Below are 21,516 nucleotides of genomic sequence, written 5' to 3'. Positions count from 1 at the left end.
CTGCAAAATGGAGGTAGGGACGTGGGGCATCCCACGGATTAGCTAGTGTTTGTGAAGTGCATTGAGATCCTCAAATGGAAGGCACTACACTAAGTGTTGTCGGAGCCAATCCAAGGTTTTCCCGAAATTAGAACATTTAAAGAGGTCCGTTCATTCAGGGCTTTTCAGTGGACGTAACTTTGGAAGAACCTAACTGGCCACAAAACATTAACTAGGATGCTGATGTGTTTAGCCCTTGTCAATTACACACGTTTTTGAATGGAGAGGCATCAGGAGACCGGAAAGACTTTAAGAAGCCCAGCATCAGGCCTAAAAGAGTAACTAACTTCTACCATAGTAAAGTCTGGAGTAAGGATTTACCATCAGCAATTGCCAGCTTGCTGGAGCCACTCCCTGACACCCCCTTAAAAGGGCAAAAGGGGTTTCCTACAGGGAGGTACTCAGAAACACTTACCTGCTCCAGGATCAAACAACTTTGGAAGGCCGGGCTGTCGGATGATCACAGGAAACTGAGCCACATGATGTCTGCTCTCGAAACTCACTTGGAAAACAAGAAAAGCAAAATAGGAAAGTTGCATCACTCATAAGTCTTCAAGTATTCTGGAGATCTTTGATGACACAGTGGAAACCTCCAAGTAAGAACCTTGATTGGAAATCCATTTGTTCCCTGGCAATGCTTTAGGCTGGAATAGATAAAAGTGGCCCCCCTGATTTTATATAGTGTTAAATGACCTTCCAGCCTCGGTGATGGAAAATGGACAAGTGGGAAGCCTAGAAAGAGTTCTTTGAAAGACCTCTTGTTCAACTGACTCAAAAAACTGGATACATTCTTTTTCCCAAGTACCAGGAATTCTCCTGGCTTAGCAGTCTAGCTTCACCTCATGTGTAGTTAGAAGCCAAAGACTGAAGCCCTGATTCACTAGGAAGCAGGGCATCGAAAGAGGCTTCAGCTTCCTGAGGATCATAACTGACCTCACCAATCTCTGCCAAAACTTTGAAAGACAGCTATGGAAGATGGCAGCATCCTGCATCTATTTCTCAGCTCATGCTGTGTTAAATAATGGGTCTTTCAGAAAGATGCCTTCTTGGAGGTAAAGTTAGTTTAGCAGATGCTTGAAAGTGGCCTAGTAACACTAGAGAAACTGATGGAAAACTGCCAAGGATAGGATGAAGAAATCATCCAGTCGATACTCACTCATATCTACTGCAGTGAGCTGGTAGACCACACTGGTGTATGTGACATGCTCAAGGATGAAATTCAGCAGCTCCACATCTGAGGTCAAGATGATCAGCTCTTTCTCGCCCCGTCCACTCACAACAACGTCAGAGACATCAGCAAGCGTATTGAGGGTTCCCAGAGATGCTCGCAGGATCACCTGCGTTAAGTGCCGTGGGGCACAGAGGTGGAAATCTTAGGTGTCATGGTAAAATCACAAGGCTTCCCCTCTCCTCCCTCTCTGATCTGGGTCGATCACATGGCCGTCACTTTAAGAACAGTCTTATTGAAAGGGAAAGAAGGGAGATCTGACCCCACCACCATCCTCACCCGGTTTCACTAAAAAGAAGACATCTTTGTGGAGGTCAATAAAACAGTCACCTCCCCGCCCCCAGTGTCTGAGGCGGTTCTCTGTGGCTTCAGAAAAAAATTGTAAATGAAATGTTGAACATGCTTTTAAAATGTGAACTGTGTGGGGAGAAAAAAAAATGTCTTGACTGTATGAGGGGCTAGCCCATGCAGTGGAACGTTAAATCTGGGAGATTGTAAAGGATTCCTTCCTTAGCTAGACAGGGCAATGTGGTCCACTGAATAGGACACAGGAGACCTAAATTCAGTTCCTGGCTCTGGTAATCTCAGGCAAGTGACTTCCTCTCTCTCTCTCTGCCCCTCTATTTTCCTTCCTTAGTGTCTATGAAAGCTTGTTGGGGCAGGGACTGTTTTACTAAGGGCTGGTCTCCACTTCAGTTTTTACCAGCATAGCTACATCAGTTAGGGGTGTGATTTTTTTTTTTTTTTTTGCTGATATAGTTTCAAGGTACCTTATATTGGTGGAGCTGGAATAACCTGTACTGCCAGAAGCACTTTTATAACAGTATAGCTGCATCTGCACTAAAGGGAGCTGCTGCTTTAACTATGCCAGCATGGAGCAGCAAAACTTGAAGGCTGCATCCACACAACAGACTTCTGCTGATGTACCTATGTCAGCTGGTTTTGCTCAGGTGTGTGAGAAGTTATACCAGTAACATCACAGCTTTGCTGGTATAGCCATGTCTGCACTTGGACCACCTTGCCAGTATGCCTTACCATTATACCTATGCGGGTAGAGCATTCCGTGTGTAGACATGGCCTGAGCATAGACCAGCCCTATGTATTTGTATAGTGCCTGGCACAGTGGGGCCCCGATCTTCGTAAGATCTCTAAGGATTTGTCTGTGCCTAGACTGCAGCTGGGATGATGCCTCCCAGCCCAGGTCGACGGACTCATGCTAGCTTCCCTCGAGCTAGCGCACTAAAGGTAGCAGTGTGGCATACTGTGGCACAGGTGGCAGCTCAGGCTGGATCCCGAGTCCAAGCCTGCCTGCCGCCCACCCACTCAGGTTGGAGCTCAGATGGCTAGCCCGACCCACCATCTATCCTGCAATGTCCACACTGCTACTTTTAGCACCCTAACTCCAGTAAAGCTAGTGAGAGTCTCTCTATCCGGGCCGGGATTGGAGACATACCCAAATGCTACTATACTAATACAAGGCTGGGAAATCAAGCCCACCTTCGTAATAGAAGGAAAACCTCATGAGAAATGTAAAACTAATGCACCTTTCATGCAGAGAGATCTCAAAGCATGTTACGCACTTGCCAAGGTAACCCTGGACTACAAACTTCCCTGCAACATCATGAAATATACCTGGTACATTTCTTCAGTCACTCCATGCAAACCAAGCCCTTGAAGAACAAAGGGAAACATACATAAGGACAGTAAGTAACAAGCCTAAAGCCAGTGTTTTGACTCAGGTGATTATTGTTCCCTAACAAGACTCCAGTCAGCCCACCTGAACTGGGATCACAGAGCTGGATACAAATAGAACATCAGCTCTTCTCTATGCATTTTCCCCCCTCAATTTTATCCTGGAAGAGATCTAGAGATGTCAGTAGTATTTTTGCATTGGGGCAGCTCTAAAGATTTAGGGCTAGATCGTCAGCAAGCATCAGCCAGGGAAGTCAACGGAGCTACACTGATTTACACCAGCTGGAGAGCCAGCCTTTAGGTTTCCACCACTCCCTGTACCTTATAAAAGCCAAAGATCAATCATTTTGCAAGATTACAACATTTGAAGCAATTAAGTAAGTGGAAGAGGAATTTAAAACCAACTACCACAGAGCTCTTCAAGAAAGCATTTTGCATTCAGATGGAAGAGCCGGTCTGCACTCGGATGACAAACGAGTCAAGGGAGATTTATTGTGAAATGCAGATGGGATCTTCACTGTTTCAGCCCTTTTCATAATTGTTTTTTAAAATGCTCTGTATACAAAGTGCCACATGGTTATTCTTCTAAGAACCCATCCCAGACATTTTGTGCACTTTACTGGAAGGAAACCAGATCTCTGGGTATCAGCGAATGGATTTTGAATTCAGCAGTATTGTATGAAGGGTTGGGTCTTCAGAGTAAGCCAAGTCCAATACAGGTGCAATGAAGAACAAAGCCCCCCTCTTTCATATAGAGGGTATGTACAAGAGACAGGGTCTTAGACGTCACTGGAAGTTGAGCCCATGAGCAGGCTATGAAAAGGCACGGGACAAGTATACCTGGAATCCTAATCGTGTGTAGTGGCATCACCTCTACTCCTTGAATAGGATAGCTTAATGGCAGGTTTGGTTTGGCTATTACTAGATCTTGAGTCATTGAGGGGTATCTGGAACAAATGCGAGGAGAACAGGGTCAGCGTCGGGAGGATAAGGGATTATGAAAATTGTGTTAACAGTAAAACAGAGTTGGAAAGAGTACTTCTTTCTACCAACATCCCCTATCTGTCTATCTGTTGGATGATTGTGGCTGAAATTTCAAGAGACAGTCTCCCACTGGGGCACCAGATGAAGCAACCAGATTTTCAGGATACATGGAGCGTGCAAGTTGTGTGCTGAGCACTTGTGAAAAATCTCTCTCGTACGTCAGTGCCTAAGTGGCAGCAGAATTGTTTGGAAGAACCTGACCCATAGATTACAAGCTCTCTGAGCCAGGAGTGTCTTCTTTGTACACAACAGGATCCTGATCCTTCACTGGGGTTCTTAGGTGCTACTAGGCCTACACTTATGGTGGCGTGTCGAGGCCAGACACTGTGCCCAAGAAGCATCGGTATAAATAGTCATGTAGACCTCGAGGCACTGCCTCAGCAAACACCAGAACCCTAGGCTATACACCCTACACAGCTCTACACACCACCGCAGTGTCTCTCACAGCCGAACGGCTATTTTTAGGAGCTTATTGTCCTGACGCCTCCCCATTCCAGAGCCTTTCACTGCCGTGTGTAGCTACACACCACAGAATGGATGCAGTCTACTTTTCACTGCGGCTACATGTACCTTATGTGCCGCCACGAGCGTAGACAAGGCCCAAGAGGCATAAATACACGAAAATCAGAGAAAGATGTACTCACCCTCACAAAGACAGAGAAATAGGGTAGGTGGTGGTTTAGATGGTGTAATGGTCCTCACTCAGGGTCTGGTTGGGGAGCATGGCCTAGTGGTCATGGCTGCAACCCCTAACTGTCAAAGGGATTGTGGGGAGGGGAGCCCAGGCCCTCCCACTCCACCAGGCTCCGACCTAGGGTCCTTTGCGCTACCAGTGGTCTGGCAACCAAGGCTGCTTAAGGCTGTCCTCCCTGGGCCTCTTCCTCACATCCCTCCTGCCCCTGTTATTCCAAAGCTTTCCCGTGTTGGGGAAGTCCAAACCAAAATAAGTAAGAGGGGGCTACTATGTCCAGGGTCCACAGGGATACTTCCCTCTCTGGTTTTCTCTGGGATGGGTCCTACCTTCCCTCAGGGAGGGCCCCTTTGCGCAGCTGCATCAGATCTTTAGGCTTCCCTCTGCTCTGTGCTGCTGGAGCTATGGGCTGCAGGTCTGCTTAGCTCCAGCTCTCTGCCTCTCAAAGGAGCTAATTCCCTGCGTCTTTTAATTCCTCCAGCAGCTGGAGGATTTGCTGCAGGTGTGGTGGGGCAGGGCTGGCTAAACCCCAAATAATCCCTTATCCCCTTGGTGCCCAGTGTGGGATTTGTATACCCCATCACTGATGGTAACAGCTGAAAGGATCATTTCTGCTTTTCTCCATAGCTGTTTCTTCTACCTCAGTACAACTCAACCCCAAGGCTTCAGTTCATGAGACTTTCCCACATGAATTTAGTGCCAGGAAAGATGCAGGCTGGACAGGTCGAGAGACAGGAGAGTCCCTTTACCTTTTCTGATAGTGCTCCAACTCCCTCTGTTGCCTCTCTTTAATGGAGGCAAGGTCTTTCTTATCAATATAATCTTCCATCTGGTAGACATGCACATGGTCAGCTTTGGCGCACTCACACTGATTCCTTGGAGCTAGCCTGAAGAGAGGGAAAAAAAAGAAAACCCAGAAGGCTCAGCTTGTGCAAGGACACTGGGAGAATCTGCTGTTTTGTGACCTTTTGAAAATAATATGCATATGGCCAAGCTTGGTGGGTTAGGCCTGTATCTATATGGGCGTGTGTATATATATTAGTGATATGGGCCTAACCCACTAACCATGGACATGAAACCCATGTTTCAAATGCACACTGGCAAAGTTCTGATCTCAGCTGGACACTACCTTCCCAGCACTGCAGGATGTTCAGCTCTGGATGGGAACATCGTGACTGAGCCAGAGTTAAGAAGCGAACAGGATCCCATCCTGCCCTGGCAGGTGAATGTAGCTTCCTTTGTAAGAAAGTTGGGTTACACTGCAGGACATTTGGGCCAGATTCTCAGCTAGTGTGACTGCACAGAGCCACTGACACCAGCTAGGAAACAGGTCCTTGATTACAGAGGGAGCCCAAGAAAGCTGTTGCTCAAGGTCAGGGCCTGTGCTGGTGCAAAAGCACCTAATTAGCCCCTGTCTGGCCAGCTCCAATCAGAAGAAACAGATTGGGGCTGATGGAAAAGGCCGGATGCCAGCCTAAGGATTGGCAACACCTGCTGGCCTGACAAGCCAAGGGCTATAAAGGCTGGGAGGGAGTCAGAAGGCAGGGGGCAGCCATGGAGAAGTCAGGGAGGGAGCTGGAGGCCTCCTAGGTGAAGGCTGACTCTGCCTGTAAGGGAGGTAACCAAACCTATAAAGCTGTATATAGATGGACACTAGAGGTGGGACAATGATAAGTAAATAAAGACCCAGGTGTTGCACAACCCTGAAGCCTCTCCAAGCCTTATTGGGGAGGACAAGTGGGGTCCAGGAAGGGGGGAGGGTCATGAACCCTGTTACAGGGCCATAAAACAACAAACAAACAAACCAAACCACCTCCCCTCCGCCCGCTCCATCATACTTAATACCAGAGCCAACTTTTGGAATAGAGAACCAGTGGCCATGCCCCACCTCTCCTTCCCAGTTTGGAAAGGAGAACCCTATGAAATACCGAACTGGGAGTCAGGAGATCCAGGTTCTATTCCTAGATCTGCCACTGGCTCTCTGTGAACTCAGAAAAGTCACCTAATCTCTCTCGCTGGATGTCTCCTTCCCATGGGGAAGGGAGCAATGCTGCAAGATTCCACTCCCTGCAAGAGGAGAGAGTTTCTGGTAATGACAGACTGGGGCCATCTTCCCAGCAGCCAGGAGAGGTGACCATCGCCCTCCTATCCAGCATGCAGAAGGGATAGGGACAGAACACAAGGAGGAGGGAAGCTCCAAACCCACTTAAGATCCAGAACAGAGAGGGAAAGAGCCCCCTCTTTCATCCCAGAAACTGGGTCAGGTCAAATGCAACCCTCTATATCTCTAACCGCCACCAGCCCAAACAGCAAAAACAAGCAACCACATGGGCATGTGCCTGAGGGATCACTGGAAAATCTGGACATAATCCATAATACGCTTGATGGAGATTGTGAGACACTTGTCTCCCTGCAAGAACGGGTGTCGAGGAACAATAAATCCCGCAAACCGTTAGCAATAAAGCCCCCACAAGTTGTCCAGCTGCCTCTTTTCCACTGTCAGAGGTAAACAGAGACGTACTTGGGTTTGCATGGAGGGGCTTGTGTCTGAGCTTCCTCTTTCTGGGTACAGATCAATTATTTGCAGGTCCCTTGGCTGGCAGACTTGATAGTGCCTTAGGCAACTCTCTGAGTCCACTGAGAAGTTGCAAGACCAGCTTTGTTGGTTAGAGGTGAGCAAGTTGACCCTCAGCAATAAATACCTTATCTACGCTAACTCCACAGCCTACTTCTTCTTTCCCCCACCCCTCCCAGATATTGTAACCTGCCTCCCATTCTACTCCATTGCTCCCCAGAACCATCCTGCTACACCACATTCCCTCCTACCCCAGCCCCATGCAAGCACTGTGCACTACACGACTCCAGGAGGGGGGACTGAAGTCTCGGGTGGGCTCAGGCTTCAGTCCCGTCTCCTGGAGTCGTGTCGTAATTTTTGTTGTCAGAAGGGGGTCGCAGTGCAATGATGTCTGAGAACCCCTGTACTAGACCACACTGCCCCTGACGAATAGATTTCTGGGAGGAAGCCGTAGCTCTGTTTTCCAATTGCCTGTGAAATAAAAGGCCAGCACTTCAGGCTCATTTTCAGGAATGAAGTCAGAGTTTAAGGCCAGACAGGATCACGAGATCATCTAGCCCAGGGGTCGGCAACCTACGGCACGCGTGCCAAAGGCGGCATGCGAGCTGATTTCAGTGGCACTCTGCTGCCGGCCTGGGATTCCATCCACTGGCCCCCTGCCAGCCGGGATCCCGGCCGCCGGTGCCGCTCGGCCCGCTGCTGGCCTGGATGGACGGAGCCCCGGGCCGTCAGCGGGCAAAGCGGGGCAGGCAGCCAGAATCCCAGACCGGCAGGGGGCTGCCTGCCTGCCGCCGGCCCCACTCAGCCCACTGCCAGTCTGGGGTTTCGTTCGCCGGCCCCTGTAAATGTAAAATGTATGACTGGCACGTGAAACCTTCAATTACAGTGAATAAATGAAGACTTGGCACACCACTTCTGAAAAGTTGCCGACCCCTGATCTAGTCTGTCCGATGTATCACAAGGCATGAAACACCACTCGGCCACCTGCACCCCAACATCCAGAATTAGACCAAAGTATCACAGCCCTCAAGAAGCTAAACTAGTACTTGCCACAGGCAGAGAACAGGAAAGACCAAAGTGAATGGCAGGGATCAATTTGTCCCGTTATCTTTTATTATTCATTTGTCTTGGGACCATTAGGTGTTGTGTGAAAACAAAGATGCAACTGAGCCACGTGGTAGAGAGAGAGCAGCTGCTATTTTGCCAAACAACAACAGGGAAGAGGAAAGAAAGTTAATTTGAATCCCATTTCTACCTAGCTATTATTGCATCAATCATGAAGGGTCTACTTAAAATCTTGGAGAAATCCCACAATTTTTGCAGGTTGGTCACGGCATAAATAGCAAATTTCATGGATGTGTTACACATCTGCGAAATTTGCTATTTACGCCATGACCCACCCACAAAAAATGTGGGATTTCTCTGCAGTGTTTTTCAAACTGGGGTTCTCAAACCCAAAAGGGGGTTGCAAGCCTATTGGTGTGGGGGGTAATAGTATTACCACCCCTACTTCTGCGCTGCTGCTGGCAATGGTGCTGCCTTCAGACCTGGGTGCCCGGCCAGTAACTGCCGCGCTCCGCTGTCTTCAGAGCTGGGTGGCTGGAGACCAGATTTCACGGTCTGTGAGGCGATTTTCACAGCTGAGAATTTGGTAGACCCCTAATTATCATGAACAATGACATAACTCTGATGCATCATTATTTTCCTCCCCTAATGTTTTATAGCATACCTCCTTTTTGTTCAAAAGAGACACTCTTCTGCACCACCATAGCATTTAGGCATCAAAGCTATAAAAGCTCCTAAAGGTACATCTACACTGCAAAAGGCCTGTGGCTGCGAGTCTCAGAGCCCAGGTTGACAGATTTGGGCTAACCCTACAGGGCTAAAAATAACAATGTAGACATGCCTGCTCAGGCTGGAGCTTGGGCTTTGAGACCCACCCTCACTGGATTTCAGAGCCCAGTGGAATGTTTCTACAGGTATTTTTAGCCCCATAGTGCAAGTCTGAATCTGTAGACCTGGGCTGTGAGACTTGCTCCTGCTGGGTTTGGGTTTTGTTGTTTTTTTCGCCATGTAAGTGTACTTTTAGTGGCTTCAGTCCCATTGAATGTCAATGTGATTTAAGCACTTTTAAAAGTTTCCCCCATTACAGTTCCAATTGCTGTGATTGTTTAGATAGATCCAAAGGAATAATTATTTTTTCCTTGTATCCCTCCTCCCTGGCCCTGTGAACAAAATTTGCAATTTTCTCAAGTTTGTTAGTCAATATTATTTGCAGAATTAATTTTTGCAAATAATTTTGGTCTGTAGCTTGTTCATAACCAATTTATAAGGAGCATCTAACAAGCCAGACGCTTCCATTCATCTCAAAGATCCTGTGAATTTTTATCCCTGGATCGGATGAAATAGGCAACTAGTGCAAATCATCCTAATTCCAAACCTGAAATTAACTTTCTGCAATATGGGCATTAACAGCTGGAGCAAATCTAACAATTCAAACAAACATTAGCCAACCTTTTCCTTTGCAGTATTTGCACAAATCTAGCTACGAAGAACAATTGAAGCAGTTAATATCAGCAAGGGAACTTACCAAATTCCATTGTAGGTAAACAAGGACTTGTATTTTTCTGGTGACAGAAGTTTCATGTCAGACCGAGCCTCTGAAATCTCTCCCTTGATCTGATTTTTAGTTAACCTCTGCCAGTGCATGGAGGCCAAAAACACAACCACTGTACACAAGACCAGGATAAGGAAGTATTTCATACTGCATTAAATAGACGAAAGGAAGATTTCAGTAAGCAACGAGGCAGCATTTAGAAGCTGTTAGCTCTGTGGCTGCATTTCCAAACTCTAACGCATTTCACCTTCGGTTTTTCTCCCTTCCACCCACACCCAGCAGATCTGAATCTCTTGTTCATGTTCAGATGAATTTTCTGCCAAACAAATAAAAAAGCCTCCTTCCTTGATTATACTTAGGAAAGACTGACTACCCATGCTGGGAAGCTGCTTATACCAATTATAGGACAGTTGTTCAGACAGAAACTTATGAGCTTGAGACAAAAACTGTTGTATTTTATTGTGTTTTTTCTCTGAACTTTTTGAGGGTGTTATTAAACCAGACAGCCCTGTGTCCTTTAGAGCATGACTAGTTAAGAATTTATCTGTTGACTAGTTGCAATTATTGGCTAAGAATAGATATTAAGACAGATCTTATTAGTTCTCCTAGTGCATCTCTGCTGCTACTTTCATTCCCCCACCTACCAAATGCCTCTCCTAGAATCCACACCGAGGGTTCTGCTGACCCATTTGGACTGTGACACAGGGGAAAAGTGCGCTGGACTCAGAGCAAGAACACCCTGAATTATAGGCCACTTCCTCCAGACACCACAGTTAGTATTTCTGCCATTCACAACCTTTATTATTCCCCAAAGACTACATTAAGATGGAGCAAAGGCTGAGAGTACATGTCAGTAATTCCAGGTTAAATATATTATAGAGATGCTGTAAATATATCAAAAAAATCCCCAAAAAACAACACTCTCCTCCCCCAAGCATTATAAACCCAGGAAATTCAGAGTAAATACCTTTGGATTTCTCTTAAATACGTAGCCTTAACAATGAATTTCCTAGGTTTATAGCACTTGGTATTTTGCGTAAATTACAACATCCCTGTAATGTATTTAATGCAGAATTGCTGATATGTACTCAGTCTTAATGTTGTTTTGTTCGGGAATTATCTTATTGTTTTCAAGTTAAAAATGTAATGCATGTACACTAAACACAAAACTCAACATTAGCAGGCCATACTTCATATCTTCACTCTATTCGAAATATCAACTTGCAGATTTTAAAAAATAATTTAGCTTGTCTGGCTGCTTCCCACCCGTATCCATACACACTTTAGAATGCCACAAAGCAACCAGAATGCACACCCCTCCCCACTGCCCTGGTTTGTAGGTAGATCTGGTGCAACAGGTAGCTTTTGGAAAAAAGTGGTAACTACACACTTCATGATTTTCAGCATTGCTTACCCCCTAACTGAAGTTTCTGTCAGCAGAAGCTGGTCGGTGCATAAGATCTTCTTCAGGGAAACTCATGAAAAATTGCCTTCCTTCAAAATGGCTGGGCTACATTGCTCCATTGAAGATGGTGGCTGCAACTTCCTAACACCACCAGTCTTTCACCCACTCAAGCACTCTCCTCTGGGCTATGCCAGCCCTCTCCTCACCTTGCAGGTTAACAATAGGTGTACCCCAATCTTCGAGTCCTTTCGAAGCATTTCCCTGTGATATCCAGCCCCGACACAAGAGACTCACAGAAATCCTGGATCCTCTCCCTCCACTGAAGCAGTGTACCCCAGTTTACTAGTTTTCCCTTAAACCACCGCTCCTGCAAACCACACAGCACTTGTGAGAATTTATAACAAAACCAGTTTTATTTAAGAAAAAATAAAGATTTAAGTAGCAACAAGAAAGGGTGGTGGAAACAAATGGTCACAATACAAAACAAAAGCATAAGAAGTGAACCTGGGTCTACACTTATTAATAGTTACCTTTCCTATTTAATAAAGTAGGCTGCCCCCCCAAAGTTCAGTCAGTTGCAGAACTGGATGGCTTCGCAAGAACCAGGATCCAATTTTTCATGAGAACATCCCTGCTTTCCTCAATGAATGGATGCAGAGGGTCTCTCCCTCCTCTCTGTTATACTGAAATAGTCTTGTTCCTATTCATAGATATAACCAAATGGCAGTTTGCCCTAATATTCCTTTTTTACCTTCAAGAGGTTTTGACTGTTTGCAGTTGTCTCTGGTGGTTTGTCACTTCTTTCCAATTTCTCACACATGCATTTCCCCAAGACCCATGGTTTTGTCACTGTTCAAAATATAGCTTGTAGAGAAATACGAAGATAACTATGTTTTAACTTCACTGTACATTGGTCCAGCAACATTTTCGACCACTCCTTTCTCCTGTACAGTCTTCCCTAAAAGGAGCTGTACTAAGTCATGTCCATATTGAGCGGTGGTATTCATTGCACAGAAAGAGTGCCCGCCAACAGTTGAGCAATAAATAGGATGTGTATTTAATTACTTGCTTTCTTGCCTATCAAGAAAGTACTGAAGCCACAAAGTGGGGTTGCTCAGCATTTGAAGGGGGTGGGGGGGAAAAGTCTAAACAAACTTCTCTTTGGGTGCCTAAATTTAGACACTTGTGTTTGAATATTTGGGCCCACCATTTAAACAAGCCATGGTATGAACACTGGTGGACTAAACAACACATACCTAAATCATCTGTAGCAATCACTTCTAAATAAACCCATTTAAGACAGAAGCACCCTCTGCTCCACTTTTTGAGCTTTAAGCTCATCAGTTTACCGGGGGGAATGAGATGGGAATCCTAAACTTAATGAGGAATGGATTTTTCACATCATCAGGAGGAAATCCAGCCACTCGAAACCTTTTCCAGGACCTACCCCGACATTAGCAATACCACTGTGACTTATTTACATTGACCCAAGAAAGGAAATGGCACTTATACAAACAGAACAGTGTGTGGGGAAAGTCCAACTAGACTTGGAATGCTGTCCATCATGAAGGGCTCCATCCTGCAAGAACACGTTCACAGGGAAGAGTCATTTTACTCACATAAGCTATTCCCAATTACTTCTGTCATAAATATAAAGGGAAGGGTAAACCCCTTTAAAATCCCTCCTGACCAGAGGAAAAATCCTCTTACCTGTAAAGGGTTAAGAAGCTAAAGGTAACCTCGCTGGCACCTGACCAAAACGACCAATGAGGAGACAAGATACTTTCAAAAGCTGGGAGGAGGGAGAAAAACAAAGGGTCTGCGTCTGTCTGTCTGTCTGATGCTTTGGCCGCGGACAGAACAGGAATGGAGTCTTAGAACTTAGTAAGTAATCTAGCTAGGTATGTGTTAGATTATGATTTCTTTAAATGGCTGAGAAAATAGCTGTGCTGAATAGAATGAATATTCCTGTCTGTGTGTCTTTTTTGTAACTTAAGGTTTGCCTAGAGGGATTCTCTATGTTTTGAATCTAATTACCCTGAAAGGTATCTACCATCCTGATTTGACAGAGGTGATTCCTTTACTTCTATTAAAAGTCTTGTAAGAAAACTGAATGTTTTTTCATTGTTCTAAGATCCAAGGGTTTGAGTCTGTGGTCACCTATGCAAATTGGTGAGGATTTTTACCAAACCTTCCCCAGGAAGTGGGGTGCAAGGGTTGGGAGGATTTTTGGGGGAAAGACATGTCCAAACTATGTTTCCCAGTAAACCCAGTGGCAGTGGAAATCCAAGGGTAAAATAATTTTGTACCTTGGGGAAGTTTTAACCTAAGCTGGTAAAAGTAAGCTTAGGAGGTTTTCATGCAGGTCCCCACATCTGTACCCTAGAGTTCAGAGTCGGGAAGGAACCTTGACAACTTCCGTAGTATTTTTTGCGTAAGTTACTCACTTGCCTACGTGTTTGTAGAATCAAGTCTTAACAGAGAAGTCAATTCATTAGAGGGTTTGTCTTCACTGAAGAATTAACTCAAGTTCTGTTCACACACAAACCCCCTGAACTCCAAGTAGGGGTGCTTTTAGCTCAAGTTAGCTGGCCCATCAGGTGTGTAGACGGTCAGCTGTTAACACAATTGCTCTGTGATAGAGTGGCCACTTAAACATTCCCATAATAATGGACACTCTGGTACTTCTGGGAATGGTGTGGGCCCGCCCCCACCAGCATGACCTCGCATGCCTGGTGCGTACAAGCTCATGCTGCACAGAGGACGCCATTTTGAAGAATGCGCCTCCACTCACACAGGCAGAGGTGGACTGGCACATTCTTCAAAATGGCGTCCCTCGCCTGATACTGGACAAAACCAAGTCTGGTTTGGCTCAGTACCAGCTGCGGGACAAGTCACCCAAAAAGAGGTAGGTCTGGTTTAAAACTGGAGGAATGGCCTTCCTACACGGTGCTGCTCACACGAGACATTTTGCAGTGTGGCACTTTCCCTTGAGCCAGGCTAACTTGAGAAGAGTAACTTGAGTTCACCCGGCAATGACGACATTGTGACCATAAATTTTCTTTCTTTCTTTGTTTTCCTTTCAGTTTTTCACGTACAGAACAACTAAAGGAAACATTTGTGTGTTGTTTTTTAAAGTTCCCATTCATTTGTTTTTAAATACACATCATGGAAATATTTGTTGGTTTTAGGCATTGTAAAAGGCATTTTCCCTTTTGTTTTATATATCATTTTACTTAAGATCAGTCAAATTGTATTGTTAAGGGCAAAATTTAAAAAAACCCCAATAACTCTGGAAAAAAATGACTATTTGTCAGGCTTACATTTTCAAGTCACTTTGGATCCTATTCACACAAAAGGCAACTACCAGATATTTGTAAAAAAAGCCAGAGCACAAAAGTACAGGGAGATTATAAAAATTCTGGTATTTTTAAACAAACCAAAAAAATTAATTCTGCCTCACTGTCCCTTTTTAAATGACTACCTTGAAGAATAAAATTCCAGAAACTAAACAAGGAAGATAATAAAATAAAACAAAACATAAGACATTCAGAACTAAAGCAAACTAGGGCCCAGTCCTGTAAACATTTAATAACTGTGAACATTATGCCTGGTATTGGTATTGCCTGGTTTACCGGAGCATACCAAGATCTCTTGCTTTTTGCCTGGTGGTAGGAGGAAGATTGTAAAGAAAGCATTACATGCCTGTGGAATTATTGCACTTGGTATTTAAGACAATCTCCTCTCCAAAAGTAAAAACGTTGTTAGCCTTTTATCTATAGGATTAATCTTGAAACCCTTATTCATTGAAGTAGTTTCTTATGATCTTATTGAAGTCAATATTGCTACACTCCTGATCAGGGGTCATTTGTAAAGCACCACAAGTCTTACAATGCTGTATGCAAAGTTTTGGGATAAGCGAATACAACCACTTGCAAGTACAATGATCCAACACAAAAGCATTGACTTGAAGTGGGGGGTCATATTACTGTTAGGGCATGGGAGCCCATAAAGTGAGGTGCATTTTTGAGAACACCTTACTTTCACATTTTTTTGTTGGCAGAAATACAAACGATCAGGGAATACAAGATGACTTCTGCATTTACTTTTCTCCATCAATGAGGAAGAAAGACATTTAAATGTATCTATGATTGTGACCTTCCTGGGATTTCTTGGGTTCCTTTGCATTGAGTCCCTCCTTCTCTATTTTTAGTACCCTTTATTTTGAGGCGTTATGGTCATTTTACTTTCTGGGAGAAGGAAGTGGCTGTGTTTAAACACTGAAGCGGCTGCAGTTGCTTCTCCCCTCCGCATCATTCAATATAGCTGTGAGATGTGTGCACCTTTTTAGATGTTTTAAAACTACTTACTTATGATCATACCATATTCAAAAAGCATCAAGTTGGTTTAATTTACGCACCTTTTCTTAAAGCTCATAAGGCATCATTAAGACCCTGTATAAAGACTCCCATCATTCTCTGAAGCAAGGTGGATAAAAATCAATTTTTTAAAAAATAAAAATTAAAAAAAAAACAGATTTTTTTAATTTAAATTGGATATTTTTTTATAAAATGCTTTTTGAGGAAAAAAACCTATCATGGAATAGGGATTATAAATTCTAATTCTATGGTATGAGACAATATATTCATGTAATGTTTAAGAAAAGTTTTGTCAATGAGTTCCAATAGTTCATGGATTAGGGATCCAATTTTATGGGGTTCCAAGGGCTTCTGTATAGATTTAGGTTAATCTTTCTATCTACCCAATGATACTCAGTGCTCACTTTAGAAAATACCATCAGAAATTATTCGTTTTGCAGTTCTCAAACTGTGGATTTGTCTGAAGAGATAACATGCTTGTTAACAGCAAAAATGTTTTTAAATAAATAAATAAATATTTCGCGGTTGAAATAACAGACCTCAACCCTTCTGTCCCTCTGCAAATTTGTGTACACAGAGTCAATCCCTTACCTCTCTCTAAAAGTGCAAAGTTTCAAAAAGTTCAATGAATAGAAGATTGTTGGGGGCGGAATAGATCTGGACAAGAAGAAGTCTGGAAATAAATGTGAGAAGGGAGGGACAGGTAGTAGAAACAAAAGTGAAACTGTTTGAGCAGCATATTCCGGAAGTCTTGAGGTCTTTCTGAGTGTAGCCTTCATTGATTAGAGACAGTGGTGAGCTGAAGCTGGTTTGCACCAACTGGATGTTAAATTTTGAAGCCGGTTTAGAACCAGTTGTTAAAGGGGTGGGCAAACTCTGGCCCGCGAGCCACATCTGCACTGCGGGACCATCCTGTCCGGCCCGCCTGAGCTCTTGGCTGGGGAGGCTCCCCTGAGAATCCCTTTTTAATTTTTACTCACCCAGCGGCGCTCCGGGTCTTCGGTGGCGCTCCGGCAGCGGGTCCTTCACTCGCTCCTGGCCTTCGGCGGCACTTCAGCAGCAGGTCCTTCAGTGTCACCGAAGATCCAGAGTAACTGAAGGGCTTGCCGCCAAAGTGTCGCCGAAGACCCGGAGCGACTGAAGGAACCAGTTCTTCACCTTTTGGCAGCTCATCACTGATTAGAGATCTATCATACCATTCTCTGACTAGAAGGGAAAACCTATAATGGCAGCAGGCTGTAAAAGAGACACAGTCTTGGAATAAGAACCTTTCAAGAAATATGTTTGCTGATGACGTTTTAAAGAAAGTCACACCAATGAACTGGTGGAAGTCACTTAAGCACTTGGATTCAGAGACCGTTGAAGTGATAATCTCACTTTTAACAGCAGTAGCTTCTTCTGCTGGTGTAGAAAGAATATTTTGTTCCTTTGAACTAATTCCTTCCAAACTGAGAAATTGTTTGGGACCTGAAAAAGCAGGAAAGCTTGTTTTTCTTTTCCAGATTATGAACAAACAGGAAAATGAAGGTGAAGACGACTGAGTTAGCTGCAGAAGCCAATATTTTAAGTTTCTCATGTTGACCTGTCTGACATAGTTGATTTAATTTTGGGGGGGGGGGTGTTTTTTTTAAATATTTCAACTATTTTAGTTAAAAACAATTTTAACAAAAACAGACCTGATTTTAATGTTTAATGTTTAATGTTTGAATGTTTAACTAAATTCAAAAATTCGTATACATCATGTTTTGTTAAAATATTATATGTTTGCTGTTGAAGAAAAAAAATCCAGAATACATAACATTGTTGTTTTAGTTAAATAAAACAATTTCAATGTCTGTCTGGTGATGTTCTTCTCCTAATATAGCATGGCAAGAAAATCCTCCAAATATTAATGATAGTTCACCTCCCAATATCTTCATAAATATCTGCTTCAATTACCTTTGGTAAATGAAATAACCAATCATTCATTTTGTGATATAGCTGTAAAACTAATCTGAAAAGCTTTCAAAATAAATCACTTTAAAAATATATAGTGTGCACCTTCTAAAAATGAAACCTACATCTGAGTTGTGAGAAATATGTATTAAGGTTATAACAACCAAAAAAAATGCACTTTTATGTAGAAATCCATGATTAAATCAAGTCTTCCTGCCTAGTGATTTAAATCAAATCCTATTTAGTCAGTAAATACACAGCAGTTTCCTCCTATAAATTCCCCCTTTAGCACAAACTTTGTTGTTGTTACAGTTTTAAAAGAAACCTCCCCTCCCACGCCCCATCTGTCTATATGGAAATGATGGACAATTATTTAAATGTATCTTAATGGACGTGGCTCTCTTGTCCTTGTTTAGCTTTTTATACTAAGATTCTAGTATATTTATTTTAAAAGCATCAGTAGACAAATTGGTTTATTTTAGATTCAGTTTTATTAAAATTAGCCATTGACTCAGCTATAATGAGAGGCGAGAGACATGCACTGACTGGGGATCTCTACAACTTTGCTGACAGTCAAGCAGAAAGTCCCATTTCAGCCCAGAACATTATAACTTTTGCAAGTCAAAGGCCCATACCCATACCAGCCTGAGGGCATAGGAAGCACCTTTACCAAAGGAGGGAGTGAAGTGTGTTTTGCCTATCTGAGCAGATCGGGTTAGTTTTTAACAAGCAAAAGAAAATACTCGCCGTCTGTTTACAAGGAGAACTGTTCTGCAGCCAAGGGGTTTCCTCTCCTGGTCAGTATCAAGCACTAGAATCCCTGAGGTTCAATTCCAGGAAGGCTTTTCCCTTTATCCCCAGTCAGGGCGTAGTCATTTGCTTCTACTACAGCAGCAGTATCTGCCAAACTCAATAGCCCAGTTCAATAGAACTGCACTGGGTTTGCATTTGCAGAGTTTACCCCAGAAAATCTGAAACCTGAACACAATGGGCAGAAATTGGAGACAACTCCCTTTCACTGGGTTATTCCACTAAAAAATACCCAAAAAAATAAAACAAAAAAAACCACATACACAACAACAAGCCACAATCAAACTGGCAGTAAGATCTCGGAATCCACTGGCAGCTGAATACCAGGTCTACGTAGGAAGCCCAGACATAAGGAGAGATCCATTCCCAGAACACGCTGATTCTAACCAACCAAACCCTCTCCCCGGCCCCCCCATCATGAGCTCCCCACAAGCAACCAATCTGAGCTATATGGCAAAGAGAGCTGTCCAACCCTCCCAGAAACTCACACCCCTAGTACACAGGTACCCAATAGCATCTTAGCTCCAGGTATTCAGTATCTACAGCAAAAAGAAAAGGAATACTTGTGGCACCTTAGAGACTAACCAATTTATTTGAGCATGAGCTTTCGTGAGCTACAGCTCACTTCATCTGATGAAGTGAGCTGTAGCTCACGAAAGCTCATGCTCAAATAAATTGGTTAGTCTCTAAGGTGCCACAAGTATTCCTTTTCTTTTTGCGAATACAGACTAACACGGCTGTTCCTCTGAAAAAAGTATCTACAGCCTCACCCACACAGGTATATCCAATGCCAGCCCTGCACTTGATACTCAGGGTATGTCTACACTACGGAATAAGGTCGAATTTATAGAAGTCGGTTTTTTAGAAATCGGTTTTATATATTCGAGTGTGTGTGTCCCCACAGAAAATGCTCTAAGTGCATTAAGTGCATTAACTCGGCAGAGCGCTTCCACAGTACCGAGGCTAGAGTCGACTTCCGGAGCGTTGCACTGTGGGTAGCTATCCCACAGTTCCCACAGTCTCCGCTGCCCATTGGAATTCTGGGTTGAGATCCCAATGCCTGATGGGGCTAAAACATTGCCGCGGGTGGTTCTGGGTACATATCGTCAGGCCCCCGTTCCCTCCCTCCCTCCGTGAAAGCAAGGGCAGACAATCGTTTCGCGCCTTTTTTCCTGAGTTACCCGTGCAGACGCCATACCACGGCAAGCATGGAGCCCGCTCAGGTAACCGTCACCCTATGTCTCCTGGGTGCTGGCAGACGCAGTACGGCATTGCTACACAGTAGCAGCAACCCCTTGCCTTGTGGTAGCAGACGGTACAGTACGACTGGTAGCCGTCATCGTCATGTCCGAGGTGCTCCTGGCCACGTCGGCTGGGAGCGCCTGGGCAGACATGGGCGCAGGGACTAAATTTGGAGTGACTTGACCAGGTCATTCTCTTTAGTCCTGCAGTCAGTCCTATTGAACCGTCTTATGGTGAGCGGGCAGGCAATACGGACTGCTAGCAGTCGTACTGTACCATCTTCTGCCGAGCAGCCATGAGATGTGGATGGCATGCAGTCCTTCTGCACCCTCTGCTGCCAGCCAAAGATGTAAAAGATAGATGGAGTGGATCAAAACAAGAAATAGACCAGATTTGTTTTGTACTCATTTGCTTCCCCCCCTCCCCTGTCTAGGGGACTCATTCTTCTAGGTCACACTGCAGTCACTCACAGAGAAGGTGCAGCGAGGTAAATCTAGCCATGTATCAATCAGAGGCCAGGCTAACCTTCTTGTTCCAATAAGAACGATAACTTAGGTGCACCATTTCTTATTGGAACCCTCCGTGAAGTCCTGCCTGAAATACTCCTTGATGTAAAGACACCCCCTCTGTTGATTTTAGCTCCCTGAAGCCAACCCTGTAAGCCGTGTCCTCAGTCGCCCCTCCCGGCGTCAGAGCAACGGCAAACAATCGGGCATCTGAGAGTGCTGTCCAGAGCAGTCACAATGGAGCACTCTGATGGGGCTAAAACATTGTCGCGGGTGGTTCTGGGTACGTATCGTCAGGCCCCCGTTCCCTCCCTCCCTCCGTGAAAGCAAGGGCAGACAATCGCTTCGCGCCTTTTTTCCTGAGTTACCTGTGCAGATGCCATACCACGGCAAGCATGGAGCCCGCTCAGGTAACCGTCACCCTATGTCTCCTGGGTGCTGGCAGACGCGGTACGGCATTGCTACACAGTAGCAGCAACCCATTGCCTTCTGGCAGCAGACGGTGCAATACGACTGGTAGTCGTCCTCGTCGTGTCCGAGGTGCTCCTGGCCACGTCGGCTGGGAGCGCCTGGGCAGACATGGGCGCAGGGACTAAATTTGGAGTGACTTGACCAGGTCATTCTCTTTAGTCCTGCAGTCAGTCCTATTGAACCGTCTTATGGTGAGTGGGCAGGCAATACGGACTGCTAGCAGTCGTACTGTACCATCTTCTGCCGAGCAGCCATGAGATGTGGATTGCTAGTAGTCGTATTGTACCATCTTCTGCCAGGCAGGCAAGAGATGAGGATGGCTAGCAGTCGTACTGTACCATCTTCTGCCGAGCAGCCATGAGATGTGGATGGCATGCAGTCCTTCTGCACCGTCTGCTGCCAGCCAAAGATGTAAAAGATAGATGGAGTGGGTCAAAACAAGAAATAGACCAGATTTGTTTTGTACTCATTTGCCTCCTCCCCTGTCTAGGGGACTCATTCCTCTAGGTCACACTGCAGTCACTCACAGAGAAGGTGCAGCGAGGTAAATCTAGCCATGTATCAATCAGAGGCCAGGCTAACCTCCTTGTTCCAATAAGAACGATAACTTAGGTGCATCATTTCTTATTGGAACCCTCCGTGAAGTCCTGCCTGAAATACTCCTTGATGTAAAGACACCCCCTTTGTTGATTTTAGCTCCCTGAAGCCAACCCTGTAAGCCGTGTCGTCAGTCGCCCCTCCCTCCGTCAGAGCAACGGCAGACAATCGTTCCACGCCTTTTTTCTGTGCGGACGCCATACCAAGGCAAGCATGGAGGCCGCTCAGCTCACTTTGGCAATTAGGAGCACATTAAACACCACACGCATTATCCAGCAGTATATG

At 44.8% G+C, this 21,516-nt stretch overlaps 1 protein-coding gene across 4 annotated transcripts in view; it reads right to left on the bottom strand.

Moving 5' to 3' along the window:
* Positions 1-21,516, bottom strand: part of LOC125626861 (beta-1,4-N-acetyl-galactosaminyltransferase 2 (SID blood group)) — a 55,631-nt gene that overhangs the window by 11,730 nt on the left and 22,385 nt on the right. For 3 of the 4 annotated variants that reach the window (XM_048830379.2, XM_048830380.2, XM_075123579.1), the window contains 6 exons: positions 9,860-10,033; positions 5,444-5,581; positions 3,800-3,906; positions 2,900-2,937; positions 1,196-1,376; positions 455-541 (listed from right to left, as the gene is read on the bottom strand). In XM_048830379.2, the coding sequence (XP_048686336.2) occupies positions 455-541; positions 1,196-1,376; positions 2,900-2,937; positions 3,800-3,906; positions 5,444-5,581; positions 9,860-10,033 (725 nt within the window). The remainder of the gene's footprint in view (positions 1-454; positions 542-1,195; positions 1,377-2,899; positions 2,938-3,799; positions 3,907-5,443; positions 5,582-9,859; positions 10,034-21,516) is intronic. The other variant, XM_075123580.1, reaches the window with a different exon arrangement.

Source organism: Caretta caretta, chromosome 27, assembly GCF_965140235.1.
Source record: "Caretta caretta isolate rCarCar2 chromosome 27, rCarCar1.hap1, whole genome shotgun sequence".
Classification (NCBI taxonomy): domain Eukaryota; kingdom Metazoa; phylum Chordata; order Testudines; family Cheloniidae; genus Caretta; species Caretta caretta.
This window is presented reverse-complemented; position numbering and strand designations above follow the sequence as displayed.